Source organism: Siniperca chuatsi, linkage group LG19, assembly GCF_020085105.1.
Source record: "Siniperca chuatsi isolate FFG_IHB_CAS linkage group LG19, ASM2008510v1, whole genome shotgun sequence".
Lineage (NCBI taxonomy): Eukaryota > Metazoa > Chordata > Actinopteri > Centrarchiformes > Sinipercidae > Siniperca > Siniperca chuatsi.
The window spans coordinates 19,665,224-19,689,990 of NC_058060.1; the positions used below are offsets into that span (position 1 = coordinate 19,665,224).

Sequence of the window (24,767 nt, forward strand, 5' to 3'; positions counted from 1 at the left end):
ACTTGTAGATGTTCCACCCACATCTTGCTCACTTGCATTGTTAGATCAGAAATTAATAAATTAGCACATAATCACACTCTTTCGGAAATGTAGACAAAGTTTTTGCCAGCTGACATCCAAACACACACCTCTACTATGATATTCTGCTAGCTGCTACAAACTATACGCTGACAATAAGTGTGGTTTTATATGATGTGGGGAGTTAGCTCGCCCCCTAGCTCACATTTGATTGGATAAATGTATGCATACACTCCCAAGTTCAAGATGAGTAATGAATGTTATAAATGTTATAACGTTTTACAGGAAGAGAGCAGAGAGGGATTTTAATACACAAAAACCTGTGAAAAATTATTTTTCCGACATGTTTTTGGCAACAAAAGATAATTGAACAATTAACATGGAGAATTAGAACATGGAATTTTTAAATTTTATTTCATTGTGTCTTTAACTGAGCCAAGTCATTTTTACATTAGTGTTGTTTTAACCACCCAGTTTTATACTGCTTTATACTGTAGTTTAAATTAGCATGAATGTTACTCCATAGCTTGTCAGCTACGTTCCCACGACATTAAGTTACTCCACCATTGCCACAATTAACAGAAATCAAATGAAGATTTTTTATATTTCCAGAGAGTGGAGGAAGGGTGAAAGAGGGAAGAGACAGAAGTAGGGGAGAAAGCAGGATGTAATAGTAGAGACAGAGAAACATGGAGAAAGGAAAGAAGGTGATTCAGGATTCAAGAAAAAGATGAAGGAGAAACTGATACAGAACCATCCCTGGAGACACGTGATGGCGAGACCAGTACCAATTCTGTGAGAGAAAAAAAATTATTCAAGGACAAAGAATTATTATATTATACTTATATAGTTATAAATTTTAGTTTTTAAAGCATAATCTAAATCCAACTAAATTCAAAACACAAGATTGGAACCTGCTATAAAATGTCTGACAGATCATTTAATACCAGGCCTATTAAAAGAGTCCTACTCCTGCTCAACAACTATATTTAAATGATTGTGTTTGGTTATGTCAGTAATGAAAAGACAGTAGTAAAACTGTCAGATAGTTTGATATAAGTCAAACTGTTCATTTTATATGTGATTTGGCTTTAAGTTTAAACACATCCACATCTGTCCGTTTTGTTATTCTCTTATATTCCAAACATTGATCTACAATAAAGGCCATATACAGATTGTGTCCATCTTTCCATCCGTCACGGCCCTCACAGGCCCATGTTAGTGTCGCTGTGGTAAGGTAGCACTGACCAAGCCTTTATTTACCACTATAGCCCTGATTCCAAGTGCATGTAAACAACTGGGAGACTGTGAAGGACAAACAACATCCCGAGTGATTTTGCATACTCAGTGTCATGACAGGTCAATATTTGAATGTGACCATATCAGGACAAGGCATGTAGGAACAGCATGCTCCCTCGACTTGAATGTCAAAAAACAGACTGTTGCCTTCCTATCACTAGCAGAAATAGTGGTCGTACAATGGATGAATTACCATCCCCTCCATGCTCCAGCTCGACTCTAATAAGCGCTGGATTGTTCACAAAAATGGGAAGAAAAAAACAGAGAGGGTGAAAAGATAGAAATCCATTTGTAAGTCTAGGCTGTGACTATATGCATGGCGATGAAGGCCCTGAGTGTTCTGCGGTGTTCAGATGTGAGTCCCAGACAATAGGGCCTGTGTTTGTTCTTCCCCGGGAAGTTTGAGAAGGGCAGAAAAGGGGCGAGAAGAAGAAGAAAAGGGGAGGTCGTCAGCAGAGGGGATTACGCATTGTGAGAACCACACGCATTCGCTTCTGCTATTGTGGTGACTGAATTGCTTTCCAGTACCAGGGTATTTAGTCAAGCAGATTGTGTTTCTTTACAACCCGTGATGATCTCTCTTGACAGCGGTTGGTGACAAGTGGCTTGGGGGACAGCAGAATCACACAAACAGGTGGGTGTGTTGGTGGACGCTATACATCCTATAAGAGCTGATCTTTTGTCATAAGATAATTAGATACAATTTTATGCATTATCCAGGGAAGGATGTTTTGAGGAATACAAAGAGTGAAGAGCTTTTTAACATAACAGCAGCAGCAGAAAGGCTGAATACAATCAATTCCTCTTTTGCTCGATTTTTCCTAATGTTGTACCTTCTGAAATAACTGACGATGTTTTAAATTGCTAAAGTTTTCAGTTGACCATTGGCCAATACAGGCCTCTGTATTGATAATCTAAATCTTTATTTCATTGAAATAAACACTTTTTTCATCCCATATTGAGTAACTGACCTCTGTGTACTTGCCTAACACATGCTTTCACTGCATCCAGCCTTTGTAAATTGAATGTAAAAATTTAATTTGGATATCATTCAAAATGTGGTGTTTTTAAATAGTTATTTTACAGTTTCCTTGGCCTTTCTTTCAGTGGGTAATTTCAGACATGTTCAAAGTGAAATGACTTGTCTGTCCATTACTTTGGCCCAAGTATTCAAGGCAGTAAACAGTGACGCACACATACGCCATCTATAACTGCAGAACATCCTCAGTATATGAGTACATGAGAAAACCTAGGCAAAACAATGAAATGATGTGGTATTACAGTATCTTCCCAGCCATATGCCCATAGATAATATGACTGAAAGGACTGGGGTGTAAACATTGCAGCATAGTGGATTTGAAATAAGTGTATTATGATGATCGTCTGCTCTCAGAATGTTGTTCATGTCTGCTATTCCTTGAAGCTTGATGTGAAACTTTTGTCACAGACTTCTTTATCACCGTAATTAAGTCTGTATAGATAATTACCTGTAGTTTAAATACACTTGCCTCTTTTTTATTCTTTAGTAATAATTTTGGCAGCTTCATTTAATTGTTTTCAATGAAAAATAAAGGAGACAATTAATAGAATGTAGTCTTATCGCTGATAAATGTCAGTGGAAATTTACTAAACAGTAATGATTTCCACTTGCCCACATAATAAAATCAAACAAATTACTTACTTGCAAGAACATGATGGTTTGACATTCCCCTGTTGTTCTAGCTCAGTCTCTGGACTCATTTGAGGTCCTGATTTAGGAAACATAAACTACATGTCAGTGTTGTTTTACAGAGCTGAACAGTAAACAACAAGTCCCACGATAGGCTCCCAAATGACCAATTAAGGACATTTTGTCTTGGAAGGGTGATCTTAAAGATGCGCTCAACAGAAGGATTTTTCTTCAAGATTACAAGATTGTGGTTAAATGAGAGGTCTGAGTCTATATTTAGAGCCATTGTCATGTTTTCAGCTTTACACATTTTCATATTCTTCACATTTTTCCATTTCTTTTTTTAATTATCATACATAAGACCAAGTCAGAAGATTTATGAAGGAAAAACGACATAATTAAGGCTCATATAAAGTTAGCATCACTTAGCAGTTAGCATTGGCAGTGCATATTGTTATTGATGTGTCATCCACAATGTCAAGTAGAAGCTGCTTTTTCTTTATTGCTGCGTTTCAACATTTGCGTTGGTACATTAGACACATTTTAACAGCATCCTGGAACCATTTCTACAACAGAGCGGCATTTTATTAACTAGAGCACATCACCATATAGGAAAATAATGTGACGGTCTCAGCGCATCTAGTGCTTAACATTGTGAGACTGCAGCTCGTTGTCATTCTGTCATGTGGTAGAGTAGCGTACTGTACATACAGGCTACAGGAGGTCTGCTGGAAATGGGAGGAAGGCCTATTAGAGGTAATGAATGGCTGTCAACCACAGGGCACTTTGCATGTACTGCATGTCATGTAGAAATTAGACTTTCTTTTGAAAGGAGAAAATTGACCATAGAGTTCAATGGTGTTTCTTCATATTTTTAGTTTATCTTGATATTTCTCAGAACTTATACACCTGTAAGTGATAACTGATGGATTTGTATTAAGAAAGGCATTCATGTAGCGGCTCTATTAATATATTTTATACTTTTAAAATCAGACTTTGGCAGGGTTATCATTATTATCAAGCACTATCAAGATAGCTGTCACACACGGACATGTGTTTTTCTTGCTCCTTAATACTTTGCTATTTACAGACCTGGAGTTGGGAGTTTTTTGGCATACTCATTATTTCCCCAGAATTTCATCACTTATTTCTCGAAAGGCCCATCTTGTTAAATTGGCACCTAAACATCTGTTGACCTGTGCACTATTCCAGCCACACATTAAAGGCTAATACCCCCAGGAAGATTTTTAAGGAGACTCTTTGGCATGTTGGCAGCTGAGCAGTTGCTCAGAGTAACATCATTGAGGGCTGTTGTCTAGCTTTGGCTCAAGGCGTTTGGTTTGGGCATGTGCTTGGCAGCCCTATGAAAGACCGTAATAGCTCACGATTCACTGGCCACTAATTGTAATGTCACTCTGCAATGCTCAGAGATATGAATACGGCCCATAAAGACATGCAAAGGCACAAACACACACTCTCATTCATGTTTGAATTGAATTTCAAAAATAAAAGCCCGCATCAGTAATTGATTTTACCAGCTCATTACAAATGGGTCTTGACAGCTAATTTACTTTTACAAGATTAAACATGAACATTATGAGCTGTTAAAGCATTAATACTGCAACTACTCTAACTGCTGAAACAACTTCCTGCAGTATACTCTGTATTTTAAATTTCTGCCGGGACCACCCATGCTAAAAATGCATACACTTGTGTTCCTGTGCAGCACTTTGGATTAAAGCGTCCACATTGTGGGACTGTATATGTTATGTGCTGATATTACAGTGTCAAAAGACTATTAAAATGGTTTAGAATTATGGCTGTTGTGACTTCTAGCCCTTAATAACAACTGATCCCACTGAGTGCTGATGTATGGTTTGCCACTTGACTGGAGAGCAGTAAAGTTGGGTTCAGGGTTTCACGCCTAGACAAATCATTTGTGTTGCTTTTCAGAGTAAATGACTATAAGACAGCGAAAGCGAAAGAACATCGAGCCAAACACACATACAAGATACACATACAAGACAGACAAAAAATTTTGTAAACATATTCTCATTTCACAGGAGAAATTGATCATTTAAAGAGGTTGCAAAGTCAAACAAGCTATCCTGATCACCCTTGGTAACACAGGATAACAAAGCTGTGATGTGATATTTTGGTCTCTTTGACAGGAACATGTTTTCACAAAGTTGACAGTCGATGGTTATTGTTGCCTCATAAAGAAAATGAAAAAGACACCACAGTTGATCCATGTATATAAAGGAAACTGATGAATTTGTTGAAGTTAAAGTCTATTAACTTTGACAGGGTTGTCAGTTCAAGATATTGTATTTGTGTTGTCCTAACTAATTTGCTGTCTTATCTGACTTTCATTGTCCTTACACTCTTGACCCTGATCTCGGTCCACATTATAATTGGTGCATCGATTCGACTCATAGTTTGTCAGTGGCATGTGTGTCTCTGTTTTCCATGTCTAGGGAGACATTGATCTAATTAGAAGTCTTCATTAGTCAGCTGCAGAGTGCAGTGTCATGCTTAAGGAATGATGTTCAGGCCCTGCTCCCCCCCATGAAACACAATACAGGGCCTTGTCTGAATTCAAAACAGAGGGCTGTTTTCATCCACCTGCAGGATGCAAGACTAAAAAAGGGGAGCTTGGACAAAGGGTTTGTCTTTCTCTTGGACAATGCAATTCTGCTCTGGCTTTTTGTTGTTTGAATTTGTTATAAATCTGAGTTGTTGTTGTGCAGTGGATTTGACAACTCTTCAGATAGACAATAAAGGATCATGCCATCATAGAGCTCATGTAGAACATTGATTCCCAACCTTTTTTGTCAGACCTACCCCCACAGCCCGGTTGAAATACTTAGCTAAATGTGATGGATAAAAGGTTGAAATAGTTAATGTTAGCTAAACAAAGTGGAAAATTGGTTGAAATAGTTAACTAGTAATAGTTTTTATCTAACTATTCATACAGTTCATACATTGCTTTTAACTAACTATTTCAACTATAACTAACTATATATTTTATATATTATACCTTTAGCTAATGTTAACCATTTCAACCATTTATTTGTTACTTTTAGCTAACAATTTCAACTCCTTCGCTGATACTTATAGCAGTTGTAACAATTTCAACAATTTATCCATTACTTTTAGTTATTTTTTAACAATCCATAGTCCCTTAGGTACAAATACACCTGGTTGGAAATCACTGCTATATCATCTTTTTTATTTACGCCATGTTAACTCTTCAAGTTAGATTTGCCTTTCATATACTTAAAATCCACTTCTAATTTTAGATAGATACACAGCCTTTAAATGTTGCTTTGTAATAAAAAAATACTTCGCATATGTATTTATAACTTTGTGAAATTATACACCACAGATTTCAATTTCCTCATTTTGCAATTTCTGTGCACTGCTGGAAATTTCTCACTGCACCCATTAATTCAATTGTTAACTTTTATTTCAGAGACATGATCATGCATACAAACCACATCATAACAACACGGGATACAGCACTGCCGGGATCATGAATTACTGTGCTGTTGAATGAAGAATTGGTCGCACTGGACCAGTGATACCTCTGTCTTCTGTCCACTAACCATGGGAAGTGCAGAGGAAATGCACGGATGGACAGTAAAAATGAGCATGCAGAGTGTTTTGGCCATGGTGACGGTCTTTTCCATGATTCCTGGCGGGGTGCTATGCGATATGAGAGGTACTCAGGGTCTGGAAGCCCAACAATTGGCCCAGGGGTCCACTCATCTGCACCGTCGCCTGAAGAGAGGCTGGATCTGGAAACAGCTGTTTGTCCCGGAGGAAGATCCCACTCCTCGCGTTATTGGCCAGGTACCGTTACAGATTGAATGTCCTCCATGTCCTTGATACGGTACTTCCCTCTGAAAATGCACGTTTTCTAGTTAACTCTGAAAAAAATGGTTTAAAAAAATCCAGCTTTCATATACCCTCTCCTCTTTTTGCAGCTCAAATCTGACTCTGACAGAGGCGAGTTTTCTATCAAGTACATATTATCAGGAGAAGGCGCCGGTGATGTGTTTGAGATAGATGAGTATTCTGGTGAGATCCGGACACTGAGGAAGCTTGACCGTGAGGAAAAGGCCTTCTACGTCCTTCAAGCCCAGGCTATCAACAGGAGGTCCAATGAACCAGAGGAACCCCAGTCAGAGTTCATCATCAAGGTGCAGGACATCAATGACAATGTCCCCCAGTTCCAGAACGAACCGTATGTGTCCAGCATCCCTGAGATGTGTCCAATCGGTATGTTTAAGAAAGACAATTAAGGCACCCCTTTAACAGTAAGAGTTGAAAGTGCAAGCATGCATATTTGAATTTAAAGGGTTGGTTACCTTACCTTAAGCTGTACAGTATCCAGCCATGCAGGTAGTTTGGTTTCATCTGCTTAGATATTTGTCTCTGATATTTCTGCCACCACCTTAAATACAATGGAAGTGAACAGTAACAGTGCCTTAACGCTGTCACTGTGAGCAAGCTAGCATGCATTTAAAATATAATTCATACAAACACATTATTAGTTTTGTTTACGAATAAAAGTTACACAGTTTCTATTGAACAGATAAAAACATGTTATTGGCTGCATTGTTTCAAAAGAGTATACTGTTCAAATTAATGTTCTTAACTTAAATCTTGACTGAAGACAATGAACAAAAGGTTATATGAATGCCTGTCATCTGTCCCCATTCAGGAAGTTAAAAGTATTGGATTCTGAATCGTAGCTTGGATGCCTCTATGGTTACATTTCTTAAATAATGTTATTATAACCACTGCCATTTCATACCACAAACATTACCATTTCAATTTATATGTAATCTGCTTTTGCAGCATAATATCTCACTCGTAATAAATCATAATGCATTGGGGATGGTAGGAGTGCGGTAAATGCTGCGGTAAAGCCCTGCCTGTGAGAGAGAAAGAGCACTCTCTGGGAAAAAAGACTGAGATAAACAAGAGGACTAAGGGAGAGAAAGATACTGTAGAAAGCAAGGTGAGGAGAAGGATATGGTCAGCGGAGAAAAGGGTAGTAAGTGTGAAAGAGAGAGGTGAAACTGAATCAGAGTGCGAAGGAGAGAAAACGAGGGGTAGGTGGATAGTGAGAGAGATGTCACTATAGGGCTGGAGAGGCTGTCACACACACCTGCACAACCTTACTGAGTTGTGAAAGGCCAATGCTGCTCCCCACCCCCACCTACCCAACCCTCGGCCCTTTGTCAACATCCCTCCTCTAACCCTACCTCAACCTTACCCCCTCCCTTCTTCCATTTCCACTGCTCCCCCTCTGAGCCAGACAGACAGACAGACCCTGCGGGACTGTGGCATAATCACTTTATTTCCCCGTCGACTGGAACTGCTGCCTGAGCTAACTCTGACTGTGTGATCCGCTCCCCCCCACAGGGACCACAGTGGCCCAGGTGACAGCCACAGATGCTGATGATCCCATGTTTGGAAACAACGCCAAGCTCATCTACTCCATCCTGCAGGGGGAGCCCTACTTCTCTGTGGAGCCAAAGACGGGTACCACTGACAGATACAGAGGCTTAACTGTCCTTCAGTTGGAATCACTTGAGGCTGCACAAATCTCTCAACAACCACAGTTTGGGCTATTAGGGAGGCAAACTCGAGATTTGGCTGTGCAGAAATAATGTTTAACTTTATAACAAGTGGGCTGAAAAAAGACAGAAGGGCAGCGATGTTTCCAATTTCAGGCTGTTTTGTCCCTCTGGTCCTAGTCACTTTTGACAAGTCAGACACAATTTCTCACTTTGAGAATTGTATAAATTCCCTTGGCAACTTTATCTCTTAAAACAACATTTAAACTATTTAATTGAGTAATACAGAGGTCAGTTACAGCACTTCAAACACATTGTTGACCTGAACTGTGAAGAGTTGAGAGAACTTTTTCTGTTATGCCCCCCTTCAGAAGCCAGAAATAGTTCATTTGTTAGGGGAGCAACAGATAAAAAAGGAGCCGAGTTGAATTCTATTGAAATAAAATAAATTATTCAGGTCAGCACGATAGGTCTTGTTTTTTATTTCCCTACATAAACCATGTTCATTCAAATTAGTTCCTCTCTATATTACCCCCGTCATCCAGCACTGCACTAAGTTGTCGTTTTGCTCGTGGCTTTAGTTAACCTGTAAGGATAAGTCTGGAGATACTCTATATTTTTCTCATTAGCTTTGTTTCCATCAACGTATTTTTATGCACATTTTGAAGTATTGCATTACCAAAGGTTGATGGAAATGGCAAAATTCAAAAAAACTTCTTCAATTTAGCAAAAAAAATTTCATGCTCGCTTGAGGTGGCTTTTGCCTTTCGCAAAAAAAAAAAGAGTTAATGCCCTTAATCGACGTTGGAAACACCTTTTCTGAATAAGTTCTGACGTAGCGAACATTTAACTCACATGACTGATCAGCTGTTTCCACTCCAAGAGAAGAAGAAGAAGAAGAAGAAGAAGAAGAAGAAGAAGAAGATGAGTCCGCTGTGTTGTCCCGAAGACCTCTCTCCATTTTTCTCTCGTAGATGGCCAAGGCGACTGGTTTTGTTTCTTCTTCTTTGAGGTTTATTGGCGGTTTGCAACCTCTACTTCTTCTACTCTGTTTATTACAGCCATATGTAACGTAGCCTATAAGGCTAATTTCTGACAAAACCACGCTTTGCATAGCCTAGTTTATTCGATCCAAACCAGTTGATGGAAACTCACCTGGAAACTTCTTTTCTTTATTTTTTTGCAACATTTCAAAAGTTTGCTTCAAATTTGCTTGACAATTAGATGGGAACACAACTATTGTCAACAAATCAAATAAAAGACAATAACAAGTCTGATATATCTTATTCCTCTGTGCCATAGATCTCCATTGTTGTCCAAAACCTAATAAAAACACATCAATGAGCCACACAGGTGCTTTCGTGACATTTCATTGCAAAAAACATGTGCAGTGTAGTTCATTTTGAGTCAATTCCACTTTCGACTGATAATGTAAAATACTCCACACTAAATGTGTATTAATCAACAGCTGAAAATAGTCCTCAACAAATGTTCTATTTACTTGTGTTTGAATAACATTAAAAAATAGCTAAAAAATACAGTGACAAGCTGTTTAAGAAAATTATTTAACCTTTTTAAAAGAAATAAAAAATGAAACTATATATTTCTGACCTCTGTCATTTTTTCACTAGGACTGAATGGACTTGAGACTGACAGACATGAAAGTTTTGAAAGCCAAAGACAAATTGTTGGTTTTGGTCTTTTCCTAGGGAAGAAGAACACCTGCCTTATCATTGAAAAAAAGGCTCTTTTTTGGCATTGTTACCTGGCCAGGTGGCTTACACAGCTCTACTAGATACTGAATGTTCAGCACAAGTCAGATGTGTTCACAATACATCAGTTAGCTGACTAGATATTGTGGTTAGCGAATGGCTGCTAAAAAGCTTATGTCATCTAAACACAAGTCTAGATGACTCAGTGGTTGAAATGATGGCCTCCAAGGCAAAAATAGCATTTACATTTGCCAGGTCCATCTAATTTTCTTGATTCAAATTATTCTTCTGTTTACTGTTGCCCACAGCCTCCTCTCTGGCCAAACAGAGGAAGCATTAAGTCATCTGAAAGCCCTCTTAATATTTCTTTGTGTATTGATGAAATCTGCAGACTTGAAGTTTATTGTGGTGCAGTTTTATTGCACAGCGCTCTCCAAGACCACTGGAGGCAAAGTTTGTTTACTGACATTTGGTTAAAAAAAAGATAGAAAACCACCCACAGATACACTTGATGCTGTCTTAATGGACTCAACTTGCCTCTTGTACACCTCCTCTCTGTCTGCCTCCTCCACCTGCAGGGATTATTGTAACATCTTGGCCAAACATGGATCGTGAGGCCAGAGAGCAGTACCTGGTGGTGGTGCAGGTGAAGGATATGCTGGGCCTCAGCGGCGGTTACTCCTCCTCCACCACAGTCACCGTCAGCCTGACTGATGTCAACGACAATGGACCCACGTTCCAGCACCGTGAGTCACTTATACAGTATAACTCATAGTGATGCAAACACCAGGCCATACACACTCTGGGAATCAATGAAAGAGTACAAAGCGTTGCAGACTGCAAGGACATGTTTAATATTATACCTAAGAGGTATTTGATCACACTTCTCTGGTTCGGGTGGGTGGTTTGTTCTGCCAGCGCTGCAGTCGGCTGTACACATCTTGTTCAGACGACAGAAAAAAATTAAAAGGAAACAGTCGAAGAATGAAAGAGAGAGAGACAGAGAGAGTGAAAGAGACGGGAAAGGAGATGGGGATGTTTTGTTCATCTGCCTGTGCACACGTACATGTGTCGCCCACTGAATGAATTTAATCATTCACACATGGAAGGACATTTGTCATGACCTTTGGAAACAAACCTAGCCTTCTCAGCGATAAACCTCACTAAATGAATTCCCAGGGAAGAAATCAATTCTGTAGAAATGAGACAGCAAGGATGATACTTTTAACTATTAATGTAACATTCACATTCATTGCTGGTGCTACTGTATCCCATGGATTCTATGTTCAGTCAAAAGGCCTTATAAATATTGTATGACCACACTTCACTTTGAACTGTGCCCTCTGTTTTGTCACATAATTGCAACATATTATCAGCAGGGATTTTTATTTTTTTCAGGAGCAGCTGGTTGCTGTTGAGTTCCTCCCAGTTGTGGCAGCCACCCAAATAGAGTCCCTCAAAGACACAATCACATTTTCTCATCTTCTTATTAGAGTTAGGATGGGATTATGTGGCGTTGCCACAACTTATCTGTGACTCACACAAATTGACCCTCCACCACAATGTTCTCCCTTCTTATCACTTTACACACTAGCAGACTCTCTCGACTAGCTATTAACAACTTACTGTCAAGTTCTCTAGACGATGTTTTAGTAAAGAAACTTTGTTGTTTTCCTCTAAACGTGAGTTATCATGACGCGCTGCAAAAGTACCAATTTGGTATTATTCAGATTTTGTATTCCGTTTGAAATCCTATTTCAGCGTTCAACTTCCCAGGCTAATGGTGTCAACATGATTTTTAAAACATGCTTGTTTCTTCAGACCTGTACGCCTTTGCCGTCCCTGAAAATGCAGCCGTGGGCACCACAGTGGGCAGGATTATGGCAGAGGATGGAGACACTGGCATCAATGCCAGAATGACCTACAGTCTGGAGGATGACCTGGAGGAAAGCTCCACTTTTATCATCAAAACAGACCCAGTTACACAGGCAGGAGTGGTTCTGCTAGCCAAGGTGAATACATATACAGTGCATCTATCTGTGTCTAATATATGAATTTTGTATACTGTATACTGTATTTTTACATCTAGTTTTCAATCTGATGTTTCAAGGGCAGTAGTGTAGCCAGAAATCATGGAGTGGGTGGGTACAGAGACCATTAGATTCTGAAACAAAAACTATAGGCAATTATACCATCCTTGTTAAATCACCAGTGTTTATGATTTTATTAACATTACAGAAACCAACGCGAACAAAATAAAAAAAAATCATTACACCTGATAGAGGGCATGGCAACATATCCTGGCACTCCCCAATAACCATGCAAGCATGCTCACACACAGACAGCTGGCAGACACAACCCCAGCATCAACATTAGACCACACAGATACACAGGCAACAACAAAAATTAAATCCTTTAAAAATTAATGAGCCTACCAGACGGAACTGTGTAAAACTAGTTGTCAGGCTAAAAGGTAAGTCTGTAAAAATGTGTCTTAAGACAGGATTTAAAAGCAGAAACAGTGTCAGCAGATAAAATACCAACTGGAAGACTGTTCCAGAGCTAAGGTGCCATTACAGAAAACGCTCAATCACCCTTTGATCTTAACCTTGACATTGGAACAGCTAGCAGGCCTAAACCAGCAGATCTGAGAGGCCTTTTCGGACAGAAGGGAGTTAAAAGTTCACTGATGTACTCTGGCACCTGGCCATGTAAAGCCTTGTAAGTCATGAGTAAGATTTTAAAGTGGATTCTAAAAGAAATTGGTAACCAGTGCTGCGAGGCTAAAACTGGGGTGATGTAAGAAGAGCGTTTGGTCTTTGTCAGAAGTCTGGCTGCAGAGTTCTGTACAATCTGGAGTTGAGCTACATCTCGGGCACAGAGACAGGTAAACAAGGCGTTACAGTAGTCCAAGCATGAGGAAATAAAAGCGTGGATAATTTTCTCTGTATTGCTAAAAGATAACAATGCTAACATATGGACAATAAACCACTGTTTACTAAGCAACAACACAAGAACAGAGAATATAAATTACTTTTGGTGATTGTACGTTGGCACTGAAATTTGCCAGTTTTTATCCGATTGACACATTAGAATAATGATCACTCTACAGTTTGCTGTGTACGGTGACAATGACCTGTATTCCTTTTATTAAACTGTCTAGTAAACTCTATGTTCAGCGTCCTCCACAGCTGTTGAAAAGCTTTCATTTTAGGGCTCAATTAGCAGCCACATTTGTGTCCTTCTGGCAAACTGGTAAAATAGTGTGGAGGGCCAGGTATCTTTAAGAATGCCAGCTCAAGTATAACTTTTTCTATTATTCACAGTGTTTTTGTAACTCAAAGCAAGAGTTTGTGGGAAATATGCTTATTCACTTTCTTGCCTAGAGTTAGATGACAAAAACTGATACCACTCTCATGTCTGTCTGGTAAATATAAAGCTATAGCCAGTTAGCTTAGTTTAGCATAAAGACTGGAAACAGAGAGAATCAGCTAGCCTGCCTCTATCTGAAGGAAAGAAAATCCACTTACCAGCACCTCTAAATCTCACTGATTAACACACTATATTTTATTGGTCTAATCTGTAAATAAAACTAAGCGTAAAAACGACAAGTTGAGGTTTTTACGGGGTGTTATGTGCCGGACTATTTCTTGGCTGGTTACAAAAAAAAAAAATAGTTACAAAATCCAAAGAGCAATGACTGGAATTCATTTCTTTAGATTTGACCATATTTTATATGTGTTAGAAGCCCTGTGATTAGCTAGGCCTGAGCTCTGCGTGTTCAAATAGTACCCAATGATTTCAAAAAGTCAGAGTAAATATATTTCTATTAGTTAAGAATTACTTGTGACTTGTGCTTCATACTTAATGTTTTCCCATGTACAGTATGCATCTCCTTTATAGCACAGGAGAATTCAATTTAGGTGCTGTGATAATGAAAAAAAAAAAAAAAACATTATTGACTCTGTCTCCGAATCATTTTGGGAACACAGTAATGGTTTGCATGCTGTTTTCTTATTACTAGCACCATAATGTTAATCGAAAACACAGCATTATTTAAGTGCATGCTCACAGCTGGTAGCTTATTGACACTGACTAAACAATTTTAACATCCAGTCTAAGTCATGTCCTGCTCTCACTAGAATAATCATCTGTCTTACGTACAAGTTGGCAAAACATATTTGAAAAGCTGATACTTTTTAAGCTTGCTTTATGCTGATGCGGCTTTCTTCTTATAACAGCCACTGTATTGATGCGAATTGTAAAAAGTATTTCTTTCCTTCACAGCCTTTGGACTATGAAACTAAAAGACGTTTTGTTATGGTCGCCGAGGCAGTCAATGATCATGTGGACACTCGTTTTCTGACTTTGGAGGAGTTCAGGGACAGGACAATGCTCAAGATTGTTGTGGAGAATGTGGATGAGCCCCCTGTCTTCCTCTCACAGGTCTACGAGTGGAAAGTTCCTGAAAATGCAGCTGTGAGAACTGTGGTTGGCAGTGTTAGTGCCAGAGACACTGACACAGTCAACAATCCCATCAGGTAATGTGAACCATCTAAACCAGGAAGAATGGCATCTGCCACCCAACTGCCAGTATGATAATGACGAGGTAGATACCCAGGCTGGTGGGGGTGTAATGTCCCTAGACAGCCCGCCCTAGACAGCTTCCTCCACAGGGTGAAAAATCATTCCATTTCAAATAGTGTTACTGGCTCGGTGCATCCATTTTTACCCTTGATCTCTGGATACCCTGTACATGGTCATATTTATCTCATATTACTTTAGTAGGAAATGAGCCCTGCTGAATAAATCATGACGATTTTTTTTATACCTCAAAGGCTTTTCTATCTATTGCCGTGGTATTATCACAAAGCGACGTGGCTAGGACGTGGGAATGTAATAAAGCACCATACGAGGTGGCATATGGAATTGAGATTTGCAGTCATTTGCAAGTGGGGCACGTTGCAGAGGAGACAGCAGCAGTACTGGTGCCTGTAGTCCATCTCAGAAGAGCTTAAGAGTGGCAGGTGCTGCATATCATCCTCAGCCTAGCGTCTATTACTGTCCCTTTGGAGACAGTGTCTCATTGATTAATACATTTAGGCTGACATTTTAGGGGTTTCTACAGTTCTACTAAATATGATTAAGTTTGCTTTGGTCAAACTGCCTTATTTTCCATGTTGTTATCAGCAAAGTGGCTCACAGAAATGATTCATTACTCTGTGTGTTTTCATTCCTGGTTATCCTAATTTACCATAGTGTTATAATCAATTATATGAGTGTTAAAGGTATGGTGGTGTGAAAGACCTGTACAATAACAAGCAGATATTTCTTTTAGAAACAGTTCTGCTTGCTTTAGTCTGTGGATGATAAATTTATGTTTTTTTTAAGTTTCTTTTTACATGCAGGCCCTAACTTGTCACCTACTATCAGAAAACCAGACACAGGGATGTGTATTATGTTACCGCAGTTGCACCACCTGTAACATTGTGTAGACAGACTATTATTCAATTCCAAAAAGACTGAACAAAGTTCCTCTGTTTCTTTATGTTTACAAGATTCCCTGTCTCACTGTTTTTAATATTTCCCCAAAAAAAGTCTGTGGTCAGATTAGATATAATATTAAATCAAAATAATAACTGAAAAATACACAAAATTGTCTATGCCATCTGTGTGAGATGCTTTGTTTTCATAGTGTTGTTGTGGCTGTGTCACACTAGCTTGTGTGATTACTCTCTTTGTTGGATATCAGTCAACAGATTAAAAAATTGAGCAGTTTGCCTAATTAATCTCCCTGTGGTATCGCAATGTTTTGTTTGCCCAGAAAACAACCTTGCCTGCTAAATGCATGTCTCTGTGATTTTTCTTCCAGATATTCAATTGACAAAAGGAGTGATACCACAAAAGCTTTCAAAATAGACCCAAACAATGGAACTATAACAGTCGCTAAAGCTTTGGACCGAGAGATTTCAAACTGGCACAATGTGACTGTTGAAGCCAAGGAAACAAGTAAGGATCATTTCATATCTTGTACAGTAGCATATTGTTGATATGACCAACTTATGGAACGTTTACCCTTACACAGTAGTCATGAAACCTGTCCAGAATATATTCACAGCAATGTGTTGATGACAAGTGTTTTTCTAGAGCAGTGATTCCCAATCAGACAGTTGCCTGTGAAAAAAACCCCCTGCAATTTGATAAAAAAATATGTATCTATATTTTCAGTCAGCTGTAACACCTCAATAATACGTGTTGCGATTGAGAGTGCATGAAAACTAGTAACAAGTGAGCAGTTAGCTAAAAGAAATGGAAATGGTTCAAAGTAATGAATACACAGTTCAAGTAGTGAGGTAAAAGTATCGGATCAATTGTTGAAATATTTAGCTAAAAGTAACCTGTTGAAATAGTTTGCTAAAAGTTATGAATAAACTTGTGAAATAGTTAGTACTTCAAGTGGTAGTGGTAAAAATTGCAAATTTGACCCACCTAAACATTGACAGTTTAATTGTTTGAAAACATTATTTTATGCTAACAATGTCAAATTTTGTACAATTAAAAGTGGTAAATAACATCCAGTTTAAAATTAATTTAACATGACAGGTGGTGTCATAAAGGGGCACTGGAGCACATGGCTGTGGAGGTACGTCTGAGTTGGGAACCACTGGTCTAGAGTGATGCAAACCCTTACATTTCCATAGAAAGATTTACTTTTTTACAGTTTTTTACTGTTAAGTCCGTCTTGGTTTGGAGAAAGTAGTGAAATGTTGATGCCCATTTTTTTGTTCCACATTTTGTGTTTCAAGAAGAAGAAACATTTATCAGTCTTAAGTATTATTTTGACAGAGCTTTTACAAAGCATTTATGATACATGCACCCAGTGGACTCCAGCAAATGTCTATCTTCACTACTGCAGCGCAGAACCATTTATCCTCCTCTGTGGTGGTGTTCATCAAAGTGCTGGACATAAACGACAATGTGCCAAGGCTTGCAAGAGATTACCAGCCATATATCTGTGAGGGAACGCAGGCGGGAAAAGTATGTATACTATGATGCAGTGATATTCATGATTTACTATATAACAGTGTGGCAATGAGAATTTCCATGAACATGGACAGTAAAAGTTCTCATATTGCATCATATTGTGTTACATTGAAAAAACTCTACTATTCTGTACATTTATTTAAACATTGAAGGACTCACAGTGAACCAACTGGACTTTTGTACAGCACTATAACATATTACATTTATAACATTGTCAGCTGCTGAATGAGATTCTGAGTATCATATTTTTGAGGAAGGAAATATGAAGGCTGCATATGATTGCGTAGACTTCCTAGGACATCTGTTGTGTGTATATGGCACTTGTGTTTCTCATTTCCTCAATAATGTGTCTATGTGTCTCTCAGCTCATTCAGCTGCTCAGTGCTGTTGATCCTGATGACCCTGTGGAGGGACACCACTTCTACTTCTCTATGGTTCCTGAGAAGCACATCAATCCAAACTTCACTATCAGAGATAATCAAGGTTACATTCAATTAGATAATTAGGCACACATGATACCTCTGTAGCTTTATATTTATTAGTCTTCCTAATCCCAAACACGGTTGTGTATAGCTGCTTTGTCCTGTACACTATCAAAACTGAAATAGCTTCCTTTACATATTCTAAGCTTTTTTGTGCTTAAAGGAATAGTTCAACATTTTGGGAACACACTTATTCACTTTCTTGCTGAGAGTTAGAAGAGAAGATTGATACCACTCTCACGTCAGTAGATATGAAGCCACAGCGAGCAGAGAGTTAGCTTTGCTTAACACAAAGACTACAAACGGAAACCAGAATGCTTACACTACCAAAATCTTGTCCCTTGCCTACAGATTCTGCATTCATATCCAGATATCTGTTTATAGAGATGACTTATATACATATATTATACAAAAGTAGTGGTATGGTAATGTGCAAAACCAGCATTATAGAAAGTTCCATGTCATTTATTTATGGTGGAGTGTGGAGGATGAGGTGGAGTCGAGGAGTCTCACAGCCTGAGGAAAGAAGCTGCTCTGTAGTCTGGTGGTACGACAGCAAATACTTCTGTATCAATTATCTGTATTTCCCAAAATGTCGTACTATTTCTTTAAAGGGACAATGCACCACAAAATAAAACCCACATATCTTATTTATTAAATATTGTAGAGCTCAGTTCTAGTTGTGAATTTGAACTTACAAAGCAGAGACAAAAAAAGACTTTTCAGTGTCTAGAAAAATACACAATGAAAATAGATTTGACAAGGTGCTTGGGCCTTTCAGAGACCTTAGATTGTATTTTAAATCACATTACATGTGTCAGTTCACTTGTTATTCAGCTTTGAATTGCCCCAAAATAACAGCACTCAGAGTGGAAGCGGTAAAGTGTTAAAGCACACTGAAAAGTGCACCTCTCTTCACTTAATTTTTAGACAATACAGCCAGCATCGTTGCACGCAGGAGTACTTTTACCCGCAAGGATCGAACCCAGTACCTCTTGCCTGTTGTGGTGACAGATAGCGGCTCTCCAGCTCTCTCCAGCACCAGCACTTTGACCATCAGTGTGTGCAGCTGCCAGCCTGCCGGCCATTGTCCCACAGGGGGGGTGGAGGCCCTGGCTATGTCTATGGGGGTCAGCCTGCAAACCTTCTTAGGGCTTCTGGTCTGCCTGGTCACACTCACAGGTAAGCAAGCATGGTCTTACCTTGTATTCACATCCCACCTCAGTCCAGAATATTAAACTATGATATAAAAAGGATACATATAAAAGAATACACTCGATTTTTTGGGAGCTTGGTCTCTTGGAAGTCTAAGCCACCTTGCATCAAAATCGTATCTGGGTCTATCTTCAAAATGAGAAAAGGAAAAACTAAGGCTGTAAGATTCATTTAAATGAAAGATGTCTATATACAGAGCCCCAAAACTGACAGTAGAAGTACTGTTAACTTGACTAAAACTGTACTCAAGTAAAAGTATTTGTGTAAAAAATTACTCGAGTAAAAGTAAAAAGTAGCTCCAAATGCGCTACTCAATTACAGTAACATGAGTACTTGTATTTCGTTACTTCCACGCCTCCCTTTAACACCAATCAGTTGACAAAATAAATTAAAACTGAATTTATATTACTCTGTTTTTCCCTAGCTATTTTTATTAGTATCTATTTTGCCTGCACATTTAATTTTCCTCACCACGTTTTCAAAATTTCTTAATAAAATTATATCAGCCATTGCACGTTAATCGCCTACAGAATATATTGTACTGCATACTGCTGTAGCATCACTGTATAAACTCATGTAATAGTTGCTAAAGCAGCCGGCAAGCAAACACTATTAAAGTTAGCTAGCTAACTCTGCTGGGAAGTTTTTAGTTGAGTTTGTTTGATGTGAGAAAAGAGACATTAAATGACACATCTACAAAAGGATGAAAAAATAAAGATGAAGATAGAAGTATGGTTTCTGTTAACTTCCAAGTAGCATGACAGATTTGTTCAAATGCAGAGTGTTGAAATTGACTTAAAATGTAATAATGTACTTTCAGAAGGAGAAGATCTCGCTTTCTGTAATTTTGCATAGCTAAAGCTCCATCCTCCAGACTCGGGTTGAGCAAGTACTCGGTTGAAATGGGTAAATGAGTATCCGATACAGATAATGTACTTTTTACAAGTACGAGTATCATCAGAGTAAAATGTGTCAATATCTGTACTAAAAAGAACTTATTCTGTAAGTTTTCTTACTCTTGTGATCAAAAACATTGCTCTGAAGCTCAATTCTGAGGCTGTTCTGTAAATAGTTTTCTAATAAATACAGCAACTTCTAAACAACCCATATCAATTTCAGGCTTAAATGAACAAATTGCGGTTAGCCCCGTCCCAGTCTTAAGCACCACCCACATCCAGTTTAAGCCCCACCCACTCCGAGATAACTTGGTTGAACAGACACAGATACAGATAATGGTGTACTCACTCATCGCTACTCCAGACCCTTAAGACCTTCATAAGGTCGGGAACAAATCAAGTGTAAACACAGCAGGCTGTTGATATACTTCAAGCCAATAAAATTACCCTAGGGAGAATAATTACAAAGTATTTACAGATAATCATCCCGAGGTGCTGTTTCTGGAGTTTGGCATCTCCACACAGCTTTCAAATAGCCAATAAAAAGGCTACTTCAGGATTACCAAAGATCTTGTGCTGCAAATCTTTTGGCAAGAGTTTCTTCTAACCTCAGTGAGATTGACAACACAGACAGACATCTGGGTAAAGAAAATGAATCTTTCTTAGAGGCATGTTGCAAATGTAGTTTGTTTTGTTGACACAAGAAGAGTGTAGTGTACTAGAGAGTTGATTGTTTTTGCACTGTGGCTTCACAAAGGGTTTCACTAATAATGTAAACTGAGATTTTTAGAAGACAGAAAACAATGCCAACTTTGAATAATGCCAGACACCTATGATTGCTTACCTCATATTAGATATTAAGGTGACCAACGATCAAACTACCAAAAAGTCAGTATATTCCTTTTGAAAGTAAATTGGTAATTACAGAGCTTATGAAACAATGACAATCTCACTGATATTATGTTATTAAAAAGTTATTCTTTTTCAGCGGATCTGTTGAGCTAGAGCAGGTCCATCTCACATCATTTTGGCAAGTATATAAACGTGTGTTAAACAGCAGGATTTTTCATTAACAAATTTGCACTTTCATTTGAATCCCTTTTTTAAAACTCACCAGCGTGCCTTTAACACACTTTTTAAATGCTGAAAGCTTGCAGAGCAATGATGTCAGGTAATGAGCGTATTGGTTGCAATACATCAGTAGCAATGCCATCCTGGGACATTGATGGGTTTGCATAGTGAAGAGCTTTATTATGACCTCAGCTGCTTTGTGTCCTCCCTGTGCCCATCACATGAAAGATTAATGACAATACCTCCTATGCTAACATTCTGTCGGATGAGCACAATACCCGATGAAAACGGCACGGCACGGCAGAAAAACTCTTTCAGCATTCTGTGCCACATTGAGCAAATACAATAATTCTTTCTTTATGTGTGAGCTGAAATTAAAAAAATAATTAACAGCCTAATTTACCCTCATTTTGATTTTTGCATCCACAACAAATTACAGAAAAACAAATCTGGCTGCTATTATTTTCAGTGCACATTCTGTGTGCATGCTCCATCAGGCACCCTAGATGTTTTTTCTCACTAAGCTCATGCCCTAGTGTTTGACTGTAATGATCTCCTTCTGTGTTGTGTCTCCAGTGCTGTCAATACTAATGCTGATGGTGAGGAGACACAGGCGGAAGCAGCAGGAGGGACTGGAGGTGGAGGTGAAGGATCTGGAGCTGCCTGAGACGGTGTCGCAGAAGGTGTTGTATTATGGAGAACCTGGGGGTGGAGGAGCAGATCTGGACTTCTGCCAGCCCGTCGTCCCACTGCGCCCCCACCCCAGGAGGAGGGAGAGGAGGCTGCGGAGGGAGGATGTCAGGGCCAGCATACGAATGTCCCTCAGAGAGTCCCACCTCATCGGGCCCGATGACGAGGTCTTCAGGCAGTTTATTATGGACAGGCTCATAGAGGCTGATCTGGATCCTTACGTTCCCCCGTTCGACTGCCTAAGAACCTATGCATATGAGGGGTCAGGGTCTCCCACAGGGTCCCTGAGCTCACTAGAGTCATCTACTTTGGAGCTTGGACCTGAGCAACCTGTTTGTGATCCCAGACCCTACTTGGTTAGACTTACCCCTTGGTATGGGGTAAGAGATGAAGACACCATCTTCTGAGGGCCATTTGTTCTTCTTCTTCTTAAATGGCTGTTCTTATCATCTTCGCATGATGGACCAGTTCAGTGCATTTCCACTGACATGAAGGTGGAAAACAAAAATTTTGTGTCAAGAACTGCACTTAAAGAAAAGGTTCATCATTTTGGAAAATACACTTATTCCTTTTTTGCCCGGAGTTAAATGAGATGATTGATACCACTCTCACGTCTGTACGGTAAATATAAAGCTACAGCCAGCAGTTGGTTAGCTTAGCTTAGTTTAGCTAAGCATAAGACCCTTTCATTGGAGGTCTGGGTTCAGAGGTGCTGGTAGGTTGATTTATGTACTTTCTTCTTGCTAGCTGTTTCCCCGTTTCCAGTCTTTATGCTAAGCTAAGCTAACTGGTTGCTGGCTGTAGCTTCATATTTATCGCACAGTAACTCTCAGAAAGGAAGCAAAGTATATTTCACAAAATTTCTAACTATGCCTTTACAGATAAAATCAACCCTTATATAATTTGTTTTTAAATTCTGTGTATAACTGTTCAAACATGGATTACATTATTTCATGTTACAGTGTTTCAGCTACAATGGAGTTTGAGAGCATTTATATTTATGTATGTCTAATATGAGTGATTATGTTAGGCTTTGTCTCAGTGCCTTAAAATCAAAGGGCCAAGATTTCCCGCTATACTCGCTCTTATGCAACAATCACGTCATCCATTGTATGTCTTCTATATCATACATCTGTTGTAGAAGGGGCAGATATATATTTTTTTGTATAAATGCTAAAAACGACTTTCCTGACAAGCGCCTTCTTGTGGTGTTGCAAACATTTTAGCAGCAATTGCCTTTTTACACATCCAGTGGACATAGAGAAATTTAAGCATATGGTCATTTATAGTTCAGTATTTGCTTGCTTTCTTCTAGCTCTGTTTTGTTCTCCACCAACTCCTCTGAAGAATTATATGGCTCCTTAGCTGGTAGCTGTGCCACTATATTTAGCAAGGAGCTTTGCTGCAGCTGGAAAATAGGTTGTTGAGAGCAGGTGTTGTCTTTTGGAAAACCAAAACGATGAGTGTAGAGGGGCTAAACCATTCTTCAAGCTGAGGGGAAATGCAAAGTCGGTGACAGCTCTCTGTTGTCCCCTGTCGACCCCTTAACATTGCACATCATTGACATTTGATCCATTGTTACCATAAAATAATATGTATTCATATAGCTTTAACCAAATACTTATGGCCTTGACTTCACCAGACTTGAATCAAAAACAGTGGCAGATCAGAATGTATAATTCTATATATAGGTTGATTTTTAAGGCATTGGCACACAACCTATAGACAGGTTACTGCATGCAAAACTTCACTTTCTCTTGGCTGGATGAACTTTTATTTGTTTACTGTTTCCTTGCTTCACCCACACTGAGGCACAGGCACAGGTTAGTCTATGCCACTAAAAGTCAATTTGGCAGATGTTTGGAACTCACAATCTTAGGTACAAGTAGTAAAAGCATCTTGGGAGAAATTGGGTACACCAAAAAAGTAAATTACTGTCACTGAGAACATGGTAAGAATATGCAAGGGAGGGTTTCTTAAAGAGTGCAACAATGTGATTCATGGTTTAATCATTACAGTTATTACAGTGTGACAATATTACTCTGTATAATACCTACAGTATTACTGACCTGTGAAATTTAAATTTCTGATACCATTTATAACATTATTCAGTTCTTATCATGTTACTGTTTTATATTTGGCATTTTGGTTTGGTTGAGTAACACTTCATACTGTATGTGTATTTGTATTTTACATTTTGAAATTATATAAATTAATGTATACTCCCTTGGGTATGTGTGTGACAACATATTTTATTAAATGGAAATTTTGTTTCTTTAATTATTATTCTCACAGAAATTAAAGGTCATACAGAGAGTATCAACTGTTTTACATGTATTATTCTGTATGATATGACATTGCGCTTTTTGTGGAGTCGCCAGAGAGCACATCACACTACTCATGTAAGCCAATCAGCAGTAGAGAAAGCGCATGGCTGACTGGCAGCAAAACTCTAGCAAAGTAAGGTTGGGAGAAGGGAAAAAGTTAGCCACGGCTTGATTTGAAAAGTATAAAGGAAGTGAAACTCTTGAGAAACACAACAGCTAGAGTACTGGGGGAAAAAAGTGCATAATATACATCGCCTAGCTCTCTTCTTTCTTCATGGTCATTTACAGCATTATCGGCAAACACTACATGCTCACTGTTAGTTGTGTGGGTGGCGGCTCAAGGGGTGACTTGAGGTAATTGTATGGGGATAAGGTCCAGCCCCCTTCACCCTCTCCTCAACTAATTGGGCTGTTTGCTGTCTGCAAAGGTCATTTTGGACCAGAAAGTATATAGTTCTCACTGAAGAAACAAAATGAAGAATTTCATACACAAACCTATTAGGAAAGTAGTTGGAATGCCTCAAGGTAAGAGACAATATAAGGGAAACAACTAATTGCTTGAATCTCTCTCTTCAGCTTTTCCTTTTCCACCATGGGTACTTGTATGAGTAGGTGCAGCACTCAGCAGGACAATTTCCAGACATCACTGCAACTCAAAGTGAGCTTCAAATAGCTTCCACTGTTGGAAACAATCTATCCGGCCAGTGCTTTTTAGACTAAATCATTGTCTCACAATGGCTTCTAAACACACAG

The 24,767-nt window shown here is 38.9% G+C and overlaps 1 protein-coding gene across 2 annotated transcripts; it reads left to right on the forward strand.

Annotated features, from left to right (window-relative positions):
• The first annotated feature begins 1,662 nt into the window (after positions 1-1,662).
• Positions 1,663-24,006, forward strand: LOC122866970 (cadherin-8-like). Of its 2 annotated transcripts, XM_044177272.1 has the most exons (13): positions 1,663-1,951; positions 6,462-6,841; positions 6,976-7,270; positions 8,423-8,542; positions 10,868-11,035; positions 12,111-12,301; positions 14,577-14,830; positions 16,162-16,298; positions 17,206-17,327; positions 17,699-17,816; positions 18,746-18,997; positions 20,915-20,956; positions 21,574-21,678. In XM_044177272.1, exons 2-12 carry the CDS (start codon positions 6,542-6,544, stop codon positions 20,929-20,931), a joined length of 1,974 nt encoding a protein of 657 aa, XP_044033207.1. In that variant the 5' UTR covers positions 1,663-1,951; positions 6,462-6,541; the 3' UTR covers positions 20,932-20,956; positions 21,574-21,678. The 2 variants fall into 2 exon arrangements, with proteins under 2 accessions (XP_044033207.1, XP_044033206.1); XM_044177271.1 differs by lacking the exon at positions 20,915-20,956 and having other exon boundaries at positions 1,668-1,951; positions 21,574-24,006.
• Positions 24,007-24,767: the final 761 nt, after the last annotated feature.

Coding starts and splice junctions, on each gene's coding strand:
- LOC122866970 (XM_044177271.1), top strand. CDS start 6,542: ATGAAGAATTGGTCGCACTGGACCAGTGATACCTCTGTCTTCTGTCCA. Junction 14,831..16,161: donor ACAGTCAACAATCCCATCAG/GTAATGTGAACC, acceptor TTTTTCTTCCAG/ATATTCAATTGACAAAAGGA. Junction 17,328..17,698: donor AGGGAACGCAGGCGGGAAAA/GTATGTATACTA, acceptor TGTGTCTCTCAG/CTCATTCAGCTGCTCAGTGC.